We start from the raw sequence: 22106 nt of genomic DNA, 5'->3' as shown, positions 1-22106 counted from the left end.
ATTATTCAAGTAAGATTTTTTTTTGGTGGGTCAGGGAGGTTCTAAATAGAGATACATGTCTAGTAATGGAGACTTTCCCATTCCCAGGTCCCCCCAAGTGTAGTCTGTGCTCTCACAGACGTGACTAAGAAACTTTCCCTTGCATCTTTTTATTGAGTTAATTTTCAAACATACATAAATTACAGTGATTGTAGAATGAATCTGCATGTACTTCCATGAACATTCATAACTTAGTGCCAACAATTATCAGCATTTCATCAATCTTGTTTCGTCTATAATGCTCCCTGAAACCCTTTTTTTGTGCCAGACAATTTTAAGCAAATCCCAAATATTATGCTATTTTACACTGGGTATTAAAATCCCCAGGTGATTTTAATGCTAGCGGGGATTGAAATGCACTAGACCTCTTGTGGGCAAACGCCATTTTGGAGACTAAATGCTTCACAGTATTTTCTAGTCACATAAAGCCTTGGAATCCATCTGACATAGCTGTGATGTATGTTCAGTTTCCTTGTGCTATGGTTATTTGGCCTTAATGGTATGAAGTTCATGTAAATAAGAAATTAGCAGTATTTGGCTAAGCTGAGTTTTCATACACTAATGCAGTTTAACTTTCATGACATGCTTATAATCACAAAACCACACCACTAACACTCTTTAACAAAAATCAAAGCTCTGTAAAGCTTACTCCTCAAAGGCCAGCATGCAGCATTCCTGGCCATGACCCTGCCTAGGATTCAGAGGTTTGGCACTGTCTGTTGAAGCCCTCCAGTCTCCCCTGGACCCTGAGCTGCTCTGACCTAGTGCTTCAGGCCAGAGGCCTCTAGTGGTCCCACATTTGCCAAGCCTTGACTTGAAATTATTTGCAATGTGGCAGTGGTCTGTGACCAAATGGTATCAGATCGATCTTTGTTCTCAGTGGAAAAAAGTGACCTAGGCAATGGCCATGCGATGGGAAAAAGTGAAAGAAAAATTATTTAAAATGTTTATTTGTCATTCATTCCTTCAGTGAATATTTATTGAGCATCTACTGCTATGTGCGAGATACCATTCTAGGTATTTAGAATACATCGAAGAACCAAGTAGACATAGATCCATGCCATCACGGAGTTTCCCAAAGCAGTTGTATTGTACCTCTCAAAACAGCCCCTACAATTTGTTCTGCCCACATGTCTATTTTCTTATCCTTACAGTCACCTGCTGCCATTATGCCTACCCTGCAATCCCCTTGTTCCGGGAAGATGGAACTGTATAGAAAGCAGCTACAAGCAAAGGGAGGTGGGCAAGATGAGGGAAGCAGTATATTTCCCAGGCATTCCCAAACCATCCCAAGCGTGGGCTGGACTGGACCATTTGGGGGAGAAGTTTGACCTTTTGGAAGAGAGGATGAAGAGGTGAGTGCCAAAAGGACACATAAACCCAAGTGCTTGAAACACCAGTAGATGTTGTGCATGCCTGTGTGTGCAGAAAAGGATAGTGATCAGCTGGTAGTACCCACCATGGAATCTGGAGTAGGGAGTAAAACAGTTAATCTCTTAATCCTTATGCTAAATTTTGAAACTCCTCTCTCCCTCTCCAATGCCCCCACTTCTCCCTCCCTCCCTCGCCAGGGATCTGCTTTCTGTCACTATTGTTCGGTTTTCATTTCCTAGAGTTCCACATAGAGGAAATCATACAGTACGCATTCTAGATGCAAGTTCTTCATCAGGTACGTAATTTGCAAATATTTTCTCTCTGTGCCTTGTCCTAATTCTCTTACCAGTGCCTTTTGCATTTTTGATGAAATTTTAATTTTGATTAAGTATAATTTATTAATTTTTTATGGATTATTCTTTTGATGTGATATCCAACAATTTTTTGCCCAACCCAAGTTCATAAAGATTTCCTCCTATTCTTCAGAAGTTTTATAGTTTTTGGTTTTGTATTTGGGTGTCTGATCCATTTTGAAGTAATTTTTATATATGGTGTTAGATATGGATCAAAGTTCATATTTTAATGTAGCTATCTGGTTATTCCAGTATCATTTATTGAAAAGACTATCCTTTCTTGACTGGACTGCCTTTGTATCTTTATAAAAAATCAGTTCCCTATATATTTTTGGCTCTATTATTGGACTGTATTTTGTTGTATTGATCGAATTCTCTTTCTTAATGCTAACACAACATGATTTTTTAAATACAGCTATATAATGAGTCATAAAATTGGGTGTTGCTAAGTTTTTTTGGATTTCCATGTAAATTTTAGAATGAACTTGTCAATTTCTTTTAAAAAATAAAGTCCTGCTGGGATTTGATTGGGATTGTTTGAATCTATAGATCAGTTTGGGTGGAACTGACATCTTAAATGTATTAAATCTTCTAACCCATGAATACAGTATATCTTTCATATCATAAACACCATAATATACTATTTTTATTTTTGTTTAAGCATTTAAAGAGATTTAAATAATAAGAAAAAATTCTTATGTATTTACCCATGTAGTTACCCTTTGGGTATTCTTCCCTCCTTTGTGTAGAACCATATTTCCATCTGTAATTTTTCTACTGCCTGAGGAAATTCCTTTAGCAATTCCTATAGTGCAGACCTCTAGTGATATATCGTTTCAGCTTTTTTTTTTTTTTTTTTTTTTGAGACAGAGTCTTGCTCTGTTGCCCAGGCTGGGGTGCTGTGGCATCAGCCTAGCTCACAGCAATGTCAGACTCCTGGGCTCAAGCTATCCTCCTGCCTCAGCTACTAAGGTAGCTGGGACTACAGTCATGCACCACCATGCCTGGCTAATTTTTTTCTATTTTTAGTAGAAATGGGTCTCACTCTTGCTGAGGCTGGTCTAGAACTCCTGAGCTCAAGTGCTCCTCCTGCCTTGGCCTCCCAGAGTGCTAAGATTACAGGCGTGAGCCACCATGCCCGGCCAATTGTTTCAGCTTTTGAACATCTGAAAAGTCTTTATTTTGCCCTTGGTTTTGAAAGATATTTTTGCTGGGTATGGAAATCTTGGTTGTCAGTTTTTTTTTTCTTCAATGCTTTAAAGATATTACTACATTATCTTCTCATTTGCATTGTTCTTGATGAGAAATGTTTGTCATCCTTATCTTTGTTCTGTGAGTAATGTGTCTTTTTTTCTCTGCTGCTTTTAAGTTTTTCTCTTCATAGGTTTTGAACCATTTCATTATGATGTACCTTGGTATACTTTGCTTCACGTTTCCTTTGGTTAATTTTTCTTCCCATTATGGGTCATATTTTCCTGCTTCTTTGCATGCCTGGTAATCTTTTTTTGCGTGCCAGACACTGTGAATTTTTAACTTGTTTGGTGCTGGATATTTTTGTATTCCTATAAATGTCTCTGAGCTTTGTTCTGGGACACAGTTAAATTACCTGAAAGTAGTTTAATCCTTTGGGTTTTTTTTTTTTTTTAGATTTTTTTATGCAAGACCCAAGTAACATTTAGTCTAGAAGTAATTATTTTGCATTACTGAGGCAGGACCTTTCTGAGTACTGTACTTAATGTATGAATCGTGTGGGTTTTCAGAGTGTTTTGTTGGACCAGGAATTCTTCCTAACCCTGTCAAACACCTTTCACTGTCCCCTCTGTCTCCTTGGTTCTTTCCCCAGCTTTGGGTTGTTTCCTCATAAACACATGTTAACTGATCTTTTGGGACTCTCTTCAGATGTCTGTCTGTGCAGTTCTCCCTTCTCTTATATTTTGCCCTTTGGACCTAGCTGACTTTTTCTCCCTGGACTCTCAGCTCCTCCTCAATGCCAGGAGTCTACCAGCCCCCATTTACGTTCTCTGTCCCTGTACGATGGTCTGGAGACTCAAGGCAGTGCGCTGGGACAATTGTTGGGCTAACTTCAGTCATTTCTCATTGTTCATGTTTCAGTCTTACATTGCTTGATGTGCATACTCCTGCAAACTGTTATTTTATGTCTTATTTACTTGTTTTTGGTTGTTTTAGACAGGGAGTAAATCCATTCCCCTTTACTCTGTCTCGGCCAAAAGTGGATCCTTATGTTCTACTCTTAATTCAGAGGGTCTCAGATAGGTGTGTATAAGAATCATTTGGTGGAGCTTATTAAAATGAAGAAGCTCCTACAAGCAACATGGGGTTTGAAGATGAAGCAAAGAGTCTGCATTCTATTTATTTATTTTTCTTTTATTTTTTTCTAGAGCCAGGCTTCTGAAAGAATCAGCAATTTAGTGAGGTACCCCAACCACGATTTCAGAAGTGCCGACTTCAGACCTCCTTCCACCTTTGGCCCGCAACCGTAATGCACTTTTTAAATCTCAAAGTTCTCCGAAATCAGATTGCTTGGTTCTGGTTCCATCTCCACCTGTCACTCACTGTAATCTCGGACAAATTTCTTAAGTTCTCTGAGTCGTCTATCATAACAACCTTGCAACGTTATGTAAAGTATTACAGGGAATAAATTATGGAAAGTGCTGGCACACGGTAAGCACTCAACTGATGTCGGTCATCGTTGTATATGTTAGATCACCTGATGGTTATAAGAGCCCATTTTATAGATGAAATTGGAGCCTTGGAGGGAGATGTAGCGACAAAGTCATTTGGACAGCGAGTTACAGAGCTAAAACGGGAACCCAGGTCTGACTTCTCATGCAAAGCATTCTCTACCTCTGTTGACTCTGGTAAATCTAGGTGGAGGGTTACCAGCAAGGGGAGAGGGACCACAGGCGTGTGAGTGTGTGTGTTTGCAATAATGACGGGAAACTTTGCATTACACTTTGTATGAGGGGCAAGTCAGTGGTTAACTTTTAATTTTGTGGGAGTTACTTCCAAACTATAGGGTTTTATGTTATGCTAAGTCCTAGATTCACTCCAAATTAAAGCCCTTGTTGCTGGAGTTCCACTGAAGGCTCATGCATGGCTCTTATTCTGCCTACCACAGTCAGGGAGCTGGAAGTATGTGTGAGTGTCTGTGTGTGGGGTAGGACTCTGGGTTTATGATCTGTTTCCTTTGCTATGTCCCTCGGAGCCATCCCTGTCCCATCTGCTCTAGTACAGCACATTCAGAAACTCTTCAAGTGTGAAGCTGTTTATAATACAAAGTAGGATCTATTTATGGATAAGGTAAGTTATAAGCACACAACCTCAAGCCACCCAACTTGCTTGTTTGGTTCAGGTTTGAAATATTCAACTGCCATTCCAATTAATCTACCTCTTCTTGCTTTTACACCTTTATTCCATCTCTAGACCTTCTCTGAGTTCCTTTTGCATGCTTCCTTGGTTTATGGGGAAGCAGAGAATTTATTTTTTCTTTATTGCAGGTTCCACAAAGCCCAATTCAAAAACCATGCATAAAAGGCATGAAGACTTTCACCATGTCAAGTAGGCCAAGAAGAATTTGGAATGAAGAACAGTAAAAATATAAGCCTTATCCATGGAAGGGAGAACTATATTGAGTAATCAGTTTGGAATTAATCAGGGCTCTTCCCAGTTTGCATTACATGTAGTACAGGGCATGAAGGAGTGATTTGAGGTGTTTATCCATTATGGAAGCTGGTCTAAGTTCACCTGTGTAATTGACTGTAAGTGATAGCGATGATAAATGATTTTATCTCTGGAGCCAGGTTCAATGACTTGGTGGCAGCTCCCGCAGTCCTGGGTGGAGCCCATGCTGGTGCCCAGCAACACAGTTCCTCGGCCTGTTGTTGAGGCCTTCCACTGGCACGGGAGGGTGGCTGTGATTCACGGCCCAGTCGTTTGCCATCACCGTTACAGAGTGGGCTCCCCCGAGTCCCCCACACTGCACCCTATGCAAGGCGAGAGGAAGGAGAAGGGAATGGCAGAGCTGCACCCGTGCCTTCCCGCAGCAGGACCCAGAGCCACACCCCCCTTGTCACACACGTGTGCCTTTCCAAAGCCCCGCATGCTGCTGCCCAGCAGACATCCCACGGCCATGCTCTGGGGTCCATGCTGGCTTTAATAGTCCCATTCTATAGAAGAGGCACAGTGAGGTTTCCCAGGGAACAGTCTCATTCTCCTGGCCCTCTGGCCAGGCTCGGTCCCTGAGGGCATCCTTGCTTCACCACCAAACCTTTGCTTCGCTCGGAGAGGAGGAAGGAATGGCAGAAGGAGCAGCAGGCCGGGAGTCAGAAAGTGTGGGTTCCCGCCCAGGTCTTGTCAGCACAGTGTGTGGCCTTGGGTGAGTCACGTTACATCCTGGAGCCATTGTACGTCCCAGCTTTGTCACGGAGAAGTCACCGGGCTGGGATAAGGTCAGTGCTTCCTGATTTTATAGACAGGAGGGGGCGAGCCTGGCACAGGTTCCCCAGGTGTGACAGGCTTAGGGGCCTCCAGGGAGAGAATCTTTCTCAGCTGTGCTGTGTGGCCATCTGGGGTCCATGTCACTGTGCTGGAGGAAAGTAAAATGATGCCAGTTTTACTGGAGATCTGGTGACATTTGTGAACAAGCACAAATATATCATAAAGTAAAAGGCAACATTCATACAAATTTTAAAAATTAAAAAGAGGTTTCCAGAACACTCTTTGTTTGAGGCAGGCCTCTCCCAGCTCCATCCCAGGCCCTGACTCTTCTCTCCTCTGTCATTAAGATACACTGGTTGACAAACGTCCTATCCAAGGAAGGAGGCAGCCCATTCAGCCTGGGGCAGGAGCAAAGCCTCAGTCCTGGGAGGGGAAGCGGGGTGCTGGTCTGCATCGCTTGGTTGGCCTCGCAGCTCCGCTCTGCTGTGAGCTCCTGTCTGAGCAGGGCTCTGTGGGTGCACATGGGAAATGTCATTTTCTAGCACCTTGCTGCATGGCCCAAGCAGCGTGGCTTTGAGATCGCTGTGATGGACAGGCACGCCGGGGCACAGGGACTTGCTCCAACACTGCCACCCCACCATGCAGCCCGGCATACTCTGGGGGATTTAATGGTGAGGTGGAGGTGGGTCTAGCAGGGGCTGCCAGGTGGGGAAAGGGTGGACAGGAGGGGACGGCATGAGCAGCGGCCCACAGACCTCACCGCTTAGCACTGGCCTTGACTGTCACCCTAGCTGAGATGCCATCTGGGGATTCTCAGTGAAGGTGGGGTGGGGTGGAGTTTGTGGAAGGGGACAAAGTCCCGAAGAGCTGAGGCTGGGGGAGAGTGGCATGAGCATTTAGTTTATTGCCTCTTTGTGCTGCTTTTGTGCACATGGGGTGGAAATCTGCCATCGCTGTTGTCATTTGTCCCTCCCAGATCCCCAGGGGTTGATGGAAATTGTAATGGATTGTTTTAAATGTTTCAAAAACTCTAATGGAATCATAATAGGTCTGTTTTCTGCTTTTTGCATATCCGGTTATGGCTGGGTTTCATTAATAAATCATGGGGAAATGAATTAATTATTCCTTAATGATTACAGTCTCTTTGGTAGACAACATATTTTGAGACAAAGGAGATATGAGAGAAGCATAATGGAGGAGGGCTTTGATGTTGATTAGACGAGGAAGTGACCAGCACCAGAGACCAGAGGCCCCCAGGGTTTCCAGCTCGGACTACCTTCCAGGACGGGGCAGTGTGGTCTGGTGGGACCAACAGCACAGTGGGAGCGATGGAGGGGACAGGAGGTGTTCTAGCCATTTGGACTCATCTCTGCAGACCCAGGAAGTTATGAGGTCAAGAGTGAGAGGTGTCACACTTGAGTGTGGGTGTCACGGGGGGTCCCATTTCTCTCTTCTGAGTCACTATGCCCAAGGCAGAAATTTAAAAACACCGGACAATATATATAGAAAAAATTAGCCGGGCATGGTGGCGCATGCCTGTAGTCCCAGCTACTCGGGAGGCTGAGGCAGGAGGATCGCTTCAGCCCAGGAGTTTGAGGTTGCTGTGAGCTAGGCTGATGCCACGGCACTCACTCTAGCCCGGGCAACAGAGCGAGACTCTGTCTCAAAAAAAAACCAAACCAAACAAAAAAAACACCGGACAACCCGGCATCTGAGGGCAGCGTGCTGCTTGAGGAAGGGGACCTGCTCGGCCCTGTGGTTCTCAACCTGCAGCTGGCACCAGAATTGCTGGGAAGACTCTTGAAAATGCAGACAAATGCCCAATGCTCAGAGTTTCTGGTTCCGTGGGTCGGGGGTGAGACAGAGAATTTGCTGTCTGACAAGGATGCAGGTGCCGCTGCTGCCGCTGGCCCGGGGACCACACTCAGAAACGCTCTTTCCTCCCATTTGCTCTCATCTCAGTTTCTCTCCTCCGCAGTTTTGCCATCACTGTTCTCCACCCCGGCCTTGTTCCAGCCTCCCTCTCACCCCTCCATTCCCTCAATACCTTTCACCCCACCCCACTCCTCTCCTGCCTCCTCCTTCCTTCATCAGACACCAGCCCGACAATCTCCCCCACCCCACCCGACTGTCCTCCCAAACAGTGGGAAACTTGATTTTCTTGAAAACTGAAATGCCAAAGAGGCAGGAGGAAAAACCTGTCCATCCCCCTAGCCGGCCAGGATACTGGTTGCAGGTGACAGGGGACAGCATAGGCTTGCCAGGACGTGAGGTTCCCCACAGCTGATCGAGCTGCCTGGGGCTGGTGCAGCCTGGCGTGGACTCCAGGTGACAGCGGGACAAAGTTTGCTTTCCTGTACCAGGGCGGGGGTGGGAGAGATGGGGCCACCCAGAGGGCAGCCCTCAGGCGGGCAGGGGGTCAGCATCCAAACCACTTTCCCAGAGAAGTTCTGAGACTTGAGCAGGTGGCAGACTCTCTCGGAGGACTTGGGCCCCACTCCAGAGCTGCTCATTTAGCAGGTCTGGGATAGGGTTAGGGTGACCAGCTGTCCCGGCGTGCCCAGGACCAAATAGAGTTTCCAGGATGTGAGACTTTCAATACCAAAGCCGGGAAAGTCCTGGGCAAACTGGGACAAGGTGGTCACCCTCTGCAGGGCTGGGGACTTTGCGTTTCTGACATGTTCCCAGGGCGGCTGCTGCTGCTGGTACAGAGGTGCAGTGCAAGAATCACAGCTTCGCTGTTCCCAGGCAGCTGCAGAGGCCTAGGGCAGGGTGTGGTGGCCTGGACTCCTCTTCAGAGTGAGGGGCTCCAGCAGGGGCTCAGACTCCACAGAGCTGCAGTCAGGGAGGTGGGTGTGGCCTTGGCAGGGGACAGCCACAGGGCCCAGGTCGATGAGGCAGGGAGGGGGACTGATCAGAGAGCCGGGAGACAGGGGTGAGAGGAGATCTGAGATGAGGCTGTGTGTGCTGGGGGCACGTCCCAGTGAATATAACCTGGGGGTCCCGGGACCCTCCTCACTGTGGGCTAAGCTTGTGGCTTGGGCTGGAAGGGAGGCGGGGAAGAGGACACAGGCTGTTCCCAAGTGCTGGGGAAGAAGAAGCCAGAAAAGAAAGAAACAGATAATTGTACACTGGGTGTGCATATTTGGGAAGCAGAGTCAGGCCAGGTAAAGCGTCTGTTAACTTGTAAAATGTTAATAGTATGTAGAGTCTTATGCAAATTATTTTGTCGCATGCTGACTTGAAGAGTTTTGGGGCACACAGCCCAGCACAGTGTGGGGCACTGCAGAGAAGTCAGGGGTGGCCCCAGCGGGACTCTATACCCCACTTCCACCTCCTTTCTAAAGCTAAAGAACCTCCTAGTAGGGGCAGTCTTTGGGGCCCGGCTGGCATGAGGCCACAGGTGACTATGTGTTGAATGAAGGAGTGAATGTCTCATGAAACTCGGTGGCTGCTGTAAAGTCAGTGACAACTCCTGCCCGGCCTTCCCTTTGCTTAGTTCTTGGCTGTGCACAAAGCACTTTCTCACACAGCAAAACTGGCATCCTGGACTCATAATTAGCTTCTGGCATTCCCAGCCTTGCCTCCCAACATGCCTGACAAGGAGTGGTTTGCTGTTATCCTTGTTTTCTTGGCTCCCCCCACCCCTTGTGTGCCTACCCTGCCAAGAAACTTCTAGGCATCTTAGAAGAGCCAATTGAGCTCATAAACAAGTTCAGTCAGCTATTAGGTGGCACCTACTGTTTTCATTTTTCTGCCAGATCATCACTGTGTCTACCAGGAACTAACACAAAACAAATCTATGGTGGACGTTTCCAAGTGCTGGGATACAGACACAAGTATCACATATCTATATATATATCTATATCTATATACATACATATACATATATATGTATATCTTTCTTCCCCGAATTCAATCTGATGCTCCTCACAGCCCTCCTCCCCTGAGAACAAATACAGATAGCACAAAGATGAAGGAAGCTGAACACAGCTATGTTGAGGTCCTGTTACTGGGTCCAGCTTGTCTGCCTGAATCCCTTTACCCTTAGGGTTGGTTTTTACCCAGGAGGCTCTTTGGCCCTTCATGCAAATACATTTCTGAGCCTGGCTCAGTGGTGCTGGAGTCAGCTTGTGACCCAGCCAGGACAAGCTCCCCCTTCCTCCCCTACACTGTAATTTCACCGAGAGATGAGTTGAATCCAAGGGTCTTTGAGGCTGCTGAGTGGGGGACTCCCCTTCCACCTGGCATGCCCTTCTCCCCAGGCTTTGTGGGTGCCCGTTGGTCATCTCTGCCACAAACCTTGGGCACGAGATTGCATGAAGTGTGGACTTGATCATGATGGAAGATTTTACTTAAAATAATTTTTAAAATGACAGGTCCTGTGGTCCTGGAATCATGAGGACATGACCTAGGATTTGCAGCTCTACATCTTGATTTCTACAAAGGAGAAAGGCTGTGTCTGAAGATGTTTGTCAATGGAGGAGGCTGCAGAAGTCCTGAAGGCCAATGCTGAGTCAGTCATGGTTGTGCTGTCATTAGTATTATCTCCTAGTAGAGGAGGACCACGTAGAAAGTCACTCAGCCTGGGAGTGGCAAAGTGGACTGAGTCCAGGTCACCTGAAAAGCCCAGCTGCCTCCCTGGAGAACGAACGGGAGGAGGGGAGATGTCCTGCGGAACAGCAGGAGGCCCCCCATGCCCAGTCTGCTGGAAGAACTTTCTGGGAGGAGGAGTCCAGATCAGACTTAGCCTGGCTCTACGTGGCCGTGCCTGTCGGCAAGGTAGCCCCACCTGTTTCCTCCCCACTCCCTGTCCTGCGTGATGGGCGCCCATGGGCTCAGCACTCTGGCATCTGAGGTGACACGGAGGAGCAGAGTGGAGGCTGCCCATCTCCCGGCGTGTGTCACGCCAGGTCGGTGCCTGAGGTGTGCAGGTGAGTGACTCACCTGCAGCGTGAGCGCGCCTCACTTCCCCTGGCCGCTGGCCTGCTTGCTCCGCCTGAGGCTCAGCAGGGCTGGAGAAGCCAGTCAGCCATGCATAGAGGGGAAAGGGGACTTGGCTGGCAGCCTGGAGACCTGGGCTCCCGGCCTGGATCTGTGCCTGTTCAGCCGCTTGGATTTGCTAAGCAACTTCACCTGCCTGCTTCAGCTTCCCCACCTCTGAAAGGATGGGGCTGCTTGAGATCCTCCCTCTTTGAAGTGGCACAGGGACCAGCAGCTGCAGGGCCCGGGAGCTTGTTAAAAGTGCAGAGTCTCAGGCCCCCCCAGCTCCCACTGAATCTGAATCTGCATCGAACACAGCTGGAGAAGCGTGGCTCCATGATTTTTAAGATGACATTCGGTCCTCGTGTCCTCTAATTCTGTACCGTAAACAGTCTCCCAGCAGTGTCCCGGAAGATGCTCAGTTGCAGATCAAGCCTTGCCCTGGAGGGCTTGCCCTCCAGTTTCCATGCACACTGCCCAGGTTTAAAGACAGTTTCTGGGTGGCTGGTGATAAATTCCAGGAAGCCCTCCTGTGTGGGCCTCCGTTTCCTTCCTGGGGCTAATCCAAGGGAGAGCAAGTAATCAGCTGGGACTGAATTTAATTCAGCCCCTATTCCGATCACAACTGACTTATTCTACCCTCATACTCCAAGGCAGCCTGTCCTCTAATTGAGGAGACCATCTGGGAGTCGAACAAATGCTCTATGTGGAGAATTGTCATACATGCGTTTGGAAGGCAGGAGAGTGAGGAGGTTGCAAGCAGCACGGAAGTTCTCTGGAGGGAGCGCCCGGTGTGCGGTCAGGGCCTGCCGCTCGGCCAGGCTCAGCTCCTTCGGTCTCTCTGAGACGCCAACACGTGCTGTGGGCTGAGTGTGGGCCTCGTGTTTCAGGATTTGCATATTTTGAACAACGTGGCTGCTGCCAGACGATTGCCTTTGGTACCCAGTCAAAAACAAAAATGGAAAATGGTTCCATTTCTAGAATTTACAAATGAAACAAAACAATTGCGTTGATCCCACGAAGAGAAGTTACATGGCCTCCAGCACATAGGACTCCTAAGGATTCTTCAGAGGGACTTTGATCGTACGTGACTTTGCCTTCTGTGCTAACTTTAGAGCCTCGGGTAAGAGGAGCTGGCCCCTCACGGTATGCAGTCAGCTCAGACACACAAACAGATTTCCAATTAGGAAGATCAATAGAAATCTTTCTTCTTGGTGTCTTGACTAGAATGTTCTTCCATGGTATCTCTTCAGGTATCTCTTCAGGTTTCTGAACTCAGCCTGATTCAGAGAAACTAGGCGGGTGGCTGTGCACAGAGATGCCAGGAGATTCCACGGTGTCGGGGTAACCTGTGTTCTGTCTCCAGCTCACTGCGCTACCTGTGTTCCTTCCCTGAAGATGTTGTGCCAAAGTAGCTCTGCAGGACTCGGACCAAGGCGGGTTAAACTAATGAGAAGAACATGCTCTAAAATTGGGAGTTTGAGAATTGTTATGAGATCGGGCCGACTCAGAAATATGTTAAGCCACAGTAAAACAAAAGGCCAGATCTACTTCTTTATTTGGGCAACCAGCTCTAACCATAAGAGGCAGCTTATAAGAAACACATATGTTTTTAGGATGAAATATAAATAATAAGTACAAAATTAGACCAGGAGACACATAAACTAGTGCAGCAGGTCGAGGCCGGGTGACAGAGCAGAGCACATCTCTGTGACTTGCCCAGGATGGTTGACCCTCAGTAATTGCTGTCATTGGGCTGCACTTGACCAGATGCAATTGGAGACAAAATGCAGTCTTAAGGTCATGGAATGAAGGACACAAGGACAGCACAGCAGAGGGCTAGCTTTTGTGTCACAAAAATACTAGGGGTGTCAGGTGACTAAAAGCTCAATATGAGCCACTCGCGTGGCTGGGCTGTGCAAACGGACGGGGCTGCTGTGTCCCCACAGTACGGGCTGTGCACACAGGTGTTTGCAGCCAACATATTGGAATATGTCACCGTGGGCAATGGGACCATATCCGGAGATGACGAGGTGGAGACTCCAGAGGCTCACACAGTCTAGCCCAGGAGCCCAAGAGAAGAAGCGGTAACAACACTGCGTGATGTGCTCTCACAGGAGATCCCATTCGGACTTTTTTGCTCATAGTTTTTAAAAAAGGACAATCGACAAGAGAAGTAGCAGAGGATGAGACTTCTCTTTTGGTGTCTAAGCACTCTGCAGGCTGCTGCCATAAATGTCCCACTGGGAGAGCTTTACAGCAGCTGGGGTGGCCACAGTGATGTCCGTGCTCTTGTGCAGGGGTGCTGGGCTTGTGATGGAGCCTGGAACCTGCCAGAAGCCTGGAATTCACAGCCTTTCACGGGCATCCTTGTGGATGCTTTCAAAGCCCTGACATTGCAGCCTCGGCTCCTTCTGGATGCTGTTAGAAGGTGGGTGTGCTGCCAAGGGAGGAAATCTTGATTGGATTCTTCCCCATCAGACAGAACCTGTGTTGAACAAATGAAGATGAGATGGATGAACCCACGACGCAAATCCATCGATTTCAAGCCTGTGTGTGGTGAAACAAGCATAGTCCATGGAGTCACCAGTCTTAGGTTTGAATCCTAGAGTGGCCCCTCCACAGCTATTGCCCTGGGCCAGCCCTGAGACCACTTGAGACTCAGTTTCCCTCACCTGCAAAATGGGGATTTGAATACGTAACTCACAGAGGTGTGAGCACAGAATGAACTCATGGAAACAAGTGATTGGCCTAATAAATGCTAAGGTGCCTATCAAATCGTAGTTTCCTCTCTGCCCCCTGCCTTGCAGGGCTCTGGATTCAGCCCCTCAGCTCTGCCCTGGACGTGGTCAGAGGTGCATCTTCACCTGTGACTCCAGCATCCTCTTTGCCTCGCCGCTGGCCTCTCTCCTCCTCTTCACATGCTGCCCAATTTCTGTATCCCTTCCTCTAAAAATCCCCACCTCAAAGCAGCTACAACAGCAGGCGACTGCCCGGCCCCCTAATTTCATCACCAAACACTTAGTAGACGAATCTGCGCTCACTCCTCACGCACCCCCACAGCCCCTCTGTAAGTAGCATTATCTGATGTCTGTCCCCACCATTTCCTGACAAAGCCTTTCCTCAGGCTTCAGCCTTTCTGGACGGCTCTGAAGTGTCTGATGATCAGTTCCCTTCACTCTCGATATTATGTCCCCCTCTGTCCGCCTTGCCACCTGCATAGTGTCACTCCTTCATCATTACTGGGAACTTCCCCTTGGGCTCCTCCACCTGCCTTCCTTCTGCCATTCCCCAAATGCAGCTGTGGCCCCAGGCTCTGACCTTGGCTCCTAGGGGAAGCATCTGTGGCCAGGGCAGGGGTTGGCAAACCCTTTCTATAAACGTCGTAGGTTTTACAGGCCATACACTCTCTGTTACCCTGACTCAACTCTGATGTTAAACCATGAAGCAGCCATGGACGATACATTGAGTGAATGAGCCAGGCTGTGTTCCACTGAATCTTTATTTACAAAAACAGGAGGTGGGCAGACTTGGCCCATGGGCTGCAATGGCCAACCCCTGGTCTAGAGGAAAGAACATGAACATCAGGGTCAGATACACCTGGTTTCCCACTGCCCGGCTCCAGTATGCTGGGCTGGTTATTTAACCTCCATGCACCTGATTTTCCTTATCTGTAGAAGGAGAATAATGATGATGATGATGATGATGATGATGATGATGATACTTTTCCCACTGAGTTGCTGATAGGGTAAAATGGGATAATGTGCTGTGCCTTAGGGCCTGGCTCAGTGAATCCTGGTGGTCTTTACCCCTCCCTCCTCCCTCCCGTCTGTCCTTCCTTCCTTCCCTCCTTCCTCTCCTAAGCCCTGTTTTCTTCACCTTTCTCTTGACCTCCTTCCTCACCCTCTGCAATCTCAACCGCAGGTGCGTCTCTTAACCCTACCTCCACTTCCACTTCTGGTCTCTCTTCTGAGTTTAAGATCTGCACGTTCAATGCCAACTGTGTAGTTCTGCTCATACGCACCATTCGCATCTCGACCTCTGTGTGTTCAAAAGAAAATGCATTATGGTAACCAAACTCACGCTTTCTCCTGACCTCCCTCATTCCACCCCCGCAGGGGACCAGGACAGGCCGTTCTCCATCCGTGCAGTGTCTGCCCTTCCTCTCTCCCCACCGTGGCCGTCATTTCAGCTCAAGCCCTTATCACCTGCTACCTGGGGCTTGCTGAACGGTCTCCCTGTCTCCCTGCTGCAGGTCACTCTCTCTGACGCGGAGGCTGGTCATGCTGCTCTCTGCTATGTAAAGTCCTCGAAGCCTCCTGCCTCCTCTCCAAGTGTCAGAGTCCTCACCTGGCATTTAAAGTCCTGCACAGTCAGCACAGAGGACCCCGACTCCCTTCCAGTGTGTCTGCTCAGACCTTCCTGGACACTAGTTCTTTCATTTCTGCAGTCCTTTTTGCCTGGCGTGCCCTCCCTGCGCCATCTCCACCCGTCACGTCCTTACCTGTTCCTTGGGAACCAGGCCAGACAAACACGACCACACCTGCCCTCCCCGCCAGCCAGGAGGCTCCCTGGCTCATCTCAGTTTCCAGAGTCCTGGCAAGACAGTACTCACCTCCTGGAATGTGATTTCCCACGCGCTTTTGTAACGTATCGTGTACTTGCTTTATTTCTCCCTTTAGACTGAAAATCCCTGGAGAGACGAGAGAAACGTCTGGCCCCCCACACAGCCCTGGCACCACGTCTGCCTGGGCAGGGGCTCGCTGAGCAGGGACGGAGGCCTTTTTGCCCGGCTCACCTTTGAGCCTACTTGGCAGCCCCACCGGCCTCCTCCACGGCAGAGAGGAGAGGCTGCGTGTTGGAAAAAGTTGACGCAGAGGAATGAGTTTAATTTTCCAGGGCTCAGGGTTGGGAGCCTTCCCTGCCTTTTGGCTTTGTTTGCTGGGCAGTGGGTGTGTTTGTTTCTGTGAGTGCGTGTTTCTGGGTGTGCGTGTGTGCAGGGCTGGGTATGGCCGTGGAGGATACGTGGCGTGGGTTTGCCCGAGCGTGTGTGCATGGGGTGTGTTGTGTGCATGAACACGTATGTGCAGTGGGGGAGGGACACATGGGTGTGCATGTTGGGGGGTGTTCATGTGATCGTGAGGCGAAGGAGGTTGGATCTGTGTGTGTTGTTTGGAAGGGTGTAGTCTTGGACATTTTCTTGGAAAGGGACAGGAGTCCTCACCCGACTGTGCCTGGAGACTTTATCTGCGGGAAATGCCCGAGACATAGAAAATGGAGCAAACAAAGATTCTGAAAATGCAGGAACCGGGTGATAAAATCAAACGACCTGCTGCCTCTTGGCGCGCAGCTGGGCTATGAGACTGAGCCACTCAGCCAGAAACTTCTGGGGGGTGGTTTGAGGTTTAGCAGCCACACTGCCCCCTAGTCTGGGAGTCCCACGCAGGGTGCAGCCCCCGCCCTGTCCTGACCAGTGGGTCTCCTTGCCCCCGGGCAGGGCGGGGCAGGTCTAGGGAGACTCTGGGGGCGGAGCTGGGACTGGTGGCGCCAGGCTCTGAACACAGCGCCCCACGTTCTCGCCTTCGACCCGCTGTGAGAATGAGAGAACTGGCAAAGCCAGTTACAATCTGCCCACAAACTGTGAATGTGGCTGGCGGTGACAGCCAGGCCAAGGGTCACCGAATGGAAGGGAACTGAGACTTCAGAAATGTTGTTGACATCAGAAGCTTGTGTTCACCGTGGGTTCCCTCGAGTTCTGTGGGTGAACTTGCTTGGCCTGGGCAGAGCACAGTTTGAAACCGCCTCTGGAGATCACATATCTCATTCGAAAGGGAAGTAAAATGACTTGCCCAAGGTCATGGGCGGGGAGGGTTGGGCAGCCCACAAAGGAGCAGCCTCCTAAACAGCAGGTCCCTGTCGCTCTGAGCCAGCCCTGAGATGTGGCAGGGGACCGAGGGACAGAGGGAGGCTAAGTGAGTGGGCTGGCTGGCTTTGAGGGTCCTAGGGACGCGAAATCTGGGGACTAAAAGGAGCAAGTGCTATTTGCATGACTGTGTTCCATAAAGAACACAGTGAATCTCTCAACTGCTGAAGCCCCTTTGAGCCAGGACAGAAACCCTCGCACCTACGGAAAAGTCTTAATGCTGCGCTGCCTTTGGAATGGGTCACAGTGCTGCAGGGGTGTCTACCTTGGAGGAAGGTCGCACCCTCGGTAATGTGCCAGCTACCTGCATTGTGACCGAGGTTTAATGGCGCGCCTTTGCTTTATTTAATCATCACTTGCATTGGCTGAACAAATATTAATCCTCTTACTCTGCGCACGTCCTCTGAGGTGGGGGTTCCTGCTAGCACCATCTCCATTGTACAGATTTAGAGTTCTGGGGCATGGATAGGTGAAGCGGCTTGTCCCAGCTAACACAGCCAGGAGGGAACAAAACCAGATGCACACCACGCAGTCCGGTGTGGCCCATGCTCTCTGACACTGGGCTCTTGAACTTCTGTTCAGCAAGGGAAGGAGCCTCATCCTGGGGACTCCGTGTTGTCCCGGCACGTGTCTTAGCTCCCCAAGCGGGTTTCAACTGGTAATGATGATAATCATCATAATAATCTGCACTGTGGCCAGGGTGGTCTTTTGGAATCCAGTTATGTCAAGTCTCACCTCTGCTTACATCTCTTCAATGGCTTCTTATTGTTCCTAAGGTAATGATCAGAATCCTTCAGCGGGCCTTCAAGGCCCTGCCTGATCTGATCCTGCCTGCTGCGGGGCCGTGACCCTCTCCTGCACTTGCTCTCTGCCCTTCAGTCTCCCTGCTGTCTTTTATTTCCAGCTACCTCAGGACCTGTACCCAAGCCATTGCCTCTCCCTGGAAGTTTCCCCATAAGGCTTTCCATGAAACTCCTATTCTTCCTTTGATGTTCAGCCTAACATCACCTCTTCCAGGAAGGCTGTCCTGACTGCACCTTCTGGGTCAGTTTTTCTACTGGACATTGTTGTGGCATAATATTTCTTCTCTCCTTCCTAGTCCAGACCTGACTTTGTTATCATACTTCTGTTAATGTGACTGTTTGGCTCATGTCTGTCTTCTTCACCTGACAGTAAGCTCCCTGAGGGTGGAGCTCTCATGTGTCTTATTCCTCACGGCATCCCCAGCACCTTGCACAGTGCCTGACACACTTTGGTGAACAAGCAAACACATCTGGGGTCCCTTCTTGCTTTGGAGTTTCATTGATGCAAAGTGTGAGCTGACCCCTGCCACTACCAATCTGAGAGACACCAAGGTACTCCAAGTTTGGACTCTGAGTCAGTTTCCTCATCCCATAGTACATGTTTTGTACCCTTGACATTTGTGAGAACCACATGAATTGCAGAGAGCCGTTCCCTGCCTTACCCGAAACACCAAGGGCAGGGAATATTATCCTCATTTTACAAATACGAATCCCTAGCGTCAGAGTACCATGCAGCCTGCCTGGCATCACCCAGCTAACAAGTGTGGAAACTAAAAGTGGAACCCAGGTGTTCTGATATCTCGTCTCTTTCCACATCATCTGCCAGGTACGAGTTTACCCTGTTGTCCTGAAACCTCCTCAATTTGTCCCAGGTAACACAGCTCTTTTCTCTGAGTTCCGAGGGCCAGATGTAATCTCCCAGAAAAGGTACAATTATTATTTCCTTCTTCCAACTCAGCAACGACCTTTGCTCTTACGTCTCATAATCAAAAGGGAGTGCCCGGCTGCACCTGCGTGCAGGTCTGGGCTCACCTGGGGAGCAGGGTATGGCCGTCAAACTAACCAGGGCTCTGACTTCGGTCCCCTGGGGAGATTTGCCCATCTCTGATTCGGGGTCGTAAGGCCAGACCAGCTCTATCTTTATCTGCCTCTTTGGTTACACACAGAGCTGCTTGCCCAGCTGTGACGTACCGCTCGGCCGACGGAATCCATGAAGTCACGGTCCCTTGACTTCTGGCTCAGAGCAGCCGGCCTAGGCACATGTGAGTGAGGAGGGTGGTGGGGCGCCGCTGAGAGAGGAGGCAGGTGCCCTGAGTGGGCATGGAGGCCCCTGCTGTGTGTCCCCTCCGGGCAGGTGCAGGAAGAGAGTGAGTGAGAAGGGCCCTTCTGGATGGTTCTGCTCTGTTTGCTGCCCCCACAGCCCTGTTCACACCCCCCCAGGCATACGAGGGCGCGAGCAGCCAGTGGGGAACTTTCCTTCCTCTCCTGGCACTAAAGGCTTTTCTCCCCAGCAGGGATTCTCCCAGCAGAGAACCCAGATGGGGGCTTTTCTCCCTCGTTCCAAGCTGAAGGGCTAACTTCCTTCCCTGCGTAACAGTCAGGATCACTTGTGGCAGTTCAGAGGTGGCAGGGCCATCCAGACCCTTTGTCCAGCCTCCTGAGGAAAAGGGTCCCCAGAGGAGAAAACACCTGCTCCATGTCTCCCTGGCTGGTCCACCACCTCCTGGCAGGACTGAGCCCAGGTTCACCGAGTCCCCAGCCGGGGCGCAGTGGTCTGGCTGCTCGCTCATTCAGCCCCCGGAGGCCCTGGCCTGTCCCTGCTCATCCGAGCCTCTCTGGCCACCCTGCCGGGAAGGCCTTGTGTGTACTCACCTGGTCCTGGTGGGACACACGTGGGGCGGGGGAGGCTGTAATGTGTCGCTGCCAGGTGGTCCATACAGCACCTGCGTCTCTCCTCCTCTGCCCACGGCCAAACTACAAGTCCAGTTTCTCAGGAGACACCTCGATGTTGAGGGAATACCAGATGACCCAGAGCACCAGGCTGAAAGCCAGGATCAGGGCCCCCGTGTAGACGAGGAAGTCCCAGTAACTCAGCACAGCGAATATCCCCAGCAGCAAGAGGACCAGTCCCAAGGCATCCAGCAGGAGCGCGACGATGAGAAAGAACACACAGCGCCCGACATGGCATCTCCCCCACGGGCCCCCCAGGAGCATTGCCCAGGAGGAGCGGGAGGAGCCCAGCTGCACTCCCGGGGGCAATTTGCATGGGAGGTGGCTGTCCTGCCTGCTGCTGCCTCCTCTCCCTGCGGGGTGTGAGCAAATGAGCAAGCTGCGCGTCCTGGAGCCACAAGGAAGTACACGTGGGTCCACCTTTACGAGCACGGCAGCCAGTGGGGCAGGATATTTCTTAACCGTTTCATGCCTCAGGAATGGTTCTGACCAAAACAGTCTGACCTCACCGTAACTGGGCTGGTCGTCACTGAGACCAACCCAGCCACGCGTCAGAGGAGTCAGGGTGCCCTTGAATGGATTTGCCAAACTCAGGGGTCCTGTGGCCCAGGGAGAGGGGCCGTCCTGTGCCTTGTGCTCTGACGTGGGAGCCAGAGAGCCTGGCTCTCCTGCTTCTGGGACACAGTTGCTTCATCTACTGTGGTGGAGTGGGGTTTCCATCCCGCTTCCCCCTCTTGCCCTACTCCTCCTGGTGGGGAAGGGAGGTTTTATGCGAAGGACACGGGTGAGAGTCTGTGACTTCAGTAGATTTTGAAATGATGCTGTCAGAATGGGCCAGCGTTAGCAAGAGAAGCTGTCCTGTCTTGCAGAGTCTCCACTCTGCAGACTGAAGGACCCGAGCTTCTGTGAGAACGGACCGTAAAGAGAAAGACAGACTCGGGAAAGGGGTAGACGTGAGAAGACCGAGCGGCCAGAGAGGACGGTGGGGAGAGGAGGGACTGCTGGCCTCTGCCTGCCGTGGACGCAGTGTGGGCTGGAAGGCAACTCCCATGAACAGCCAACAGATGTTTACACGGCCTGTTGACTCCGAGTTTTCTACACTGACTGTATTTACTTTCTTCCTCGTGGTGGACTACACCCGTGTGCCTTCCAGACACTGCGTGCACCCTGCGGGGTTGCGTATGAAACGGGGGGATGTCACCACTGTGGCCGCTCACAGGGAGTGTGGCGTGGACACTGAATGAGGTGACACAGCAACAGCCCTTGGCCGCCTCTGCAGAGCTACCCCGACGACGGCACTCTGTCCCTGATGCACAGCGGGGCCTGAACAAGGCACCAGCCCTCTCTGGGCCTCCATGTCCCAGGCAAATGAAGGACAGAATCTCCATTCTTTCTTATGCCATCCGGGAGGACGAAAATGAATAGGTGTTTCACGTTTAGTTTCCTGTGTGTGAAATAAGCCACACGAGAGAGAAACTTCCAGGAAAAGTACTGGGGAGGGTGGGAACGGGGAATGACATAAGCCATAGTTTTTAGGATCTGAAACACCAGGAGATTTGACCCAAGCCAGGTAATAACTTGGGGCGCCTCCAAGTGAGAAGCAGCCAAGGCCAATCTCCCTCCCGGTACTGGCATCCTTCTCCCAGGCGATCCTCAGAAGGGGTTCGGCCCCTGTACGGAACCCCTCCCATTGCTGGGAAGCCAGGCTCTTCCGACCTACTGCCCTGGCTTTGACCGGGAGAGCGTTTCCTGGGAAGAGCAGTTGGTGAGCGGCAATGGCCTCCCCCAGGGGCAGGCCGGATACCGCTGCAGAGGCTGTGCGGGGACAGCTGCCGCGTCCTGGCCTGGCTGTACACAGGCCCCCAGGTGCCTCTGCAGAGTCCTGTGGTGGCAGGGGCAGGGGCTCTGGCCTAGGGTGAACAGCAATTTTAGCACTGACATTTCTGCGTGATAGGAAATCCCTTGGTCTTGGGTCAACCAGGACGGCTGCTCCATGAACTCTCATGGGTTGTGCTGGGTCAAAGAGGAGCAGATAACAAGGAACTTCTCTGTCTGTCCCCTTCTCAGGCCAGCCTCACTCGACTCAGACACTGGACATCCCAGGGAAATGCCGGTTCCCTGAGCTCTGGATCTCCTCGAGGTTATCATTGTAGTCACCCCTCGGCATCCAGGGAGTGGGGGTGGGTTTCAGGACCCCCAGGGATCCCCAAATCCATGATGCCC

General features: G+C 50.4%; 1 protein-coding gene across 1 annotated transcript; it reads right to left on the bottom strand.

Annotated features, from left to right (window-relative positions):
* Window positions 1-17116: 17116 nt before the first annotated feature.
* Window positions 17117-20230, bottom strand: TMEM238L (transmembrane protein 238 like). Its single transcript, XM_045569486.1, has one exon. The coding sequence runs from the start codon at window positions 20145-20147 to the stop codon at window positions 19908-19910; it is 240 nt and encodes a 79-aa protein (XP_045425442.1). The 5' UTR covers window positions 20148-20230; the 3' UTR covers window positions 17117-19907.
* Between the last annotated feature and the right edge of the window lie 1876 nt (window positions 20231-22106).

The sequence above is a fragment of the Lemur catta genome, chromosome 15 (genome assembly GCF_020740605.2).
Source record: "Lemur catta isolate mLemCat1 chromosome 15, mLemCat1.pri, whole genome shotgun sequence".
Taxonomy (NCBI): domain Eukaryota; kingdom Metazoa; phylum Chordata; class Mammalia; order Primates; family Lemuridae; genus Lemur; species Lemur catta.
This window is presented reverse-complemented; position numbering and strand designations above follow the sequence as displayed.

Excerpts from the sequence above, each read along its gene's own strand:
- TMEM238L (XM_045569486.1), bottom strand. The coding sequence starts at position 20,147 with ATGCTCCTGGGGGGCCCGTGGGGGAGATGCCATGTCGGGCGCTGTGTG.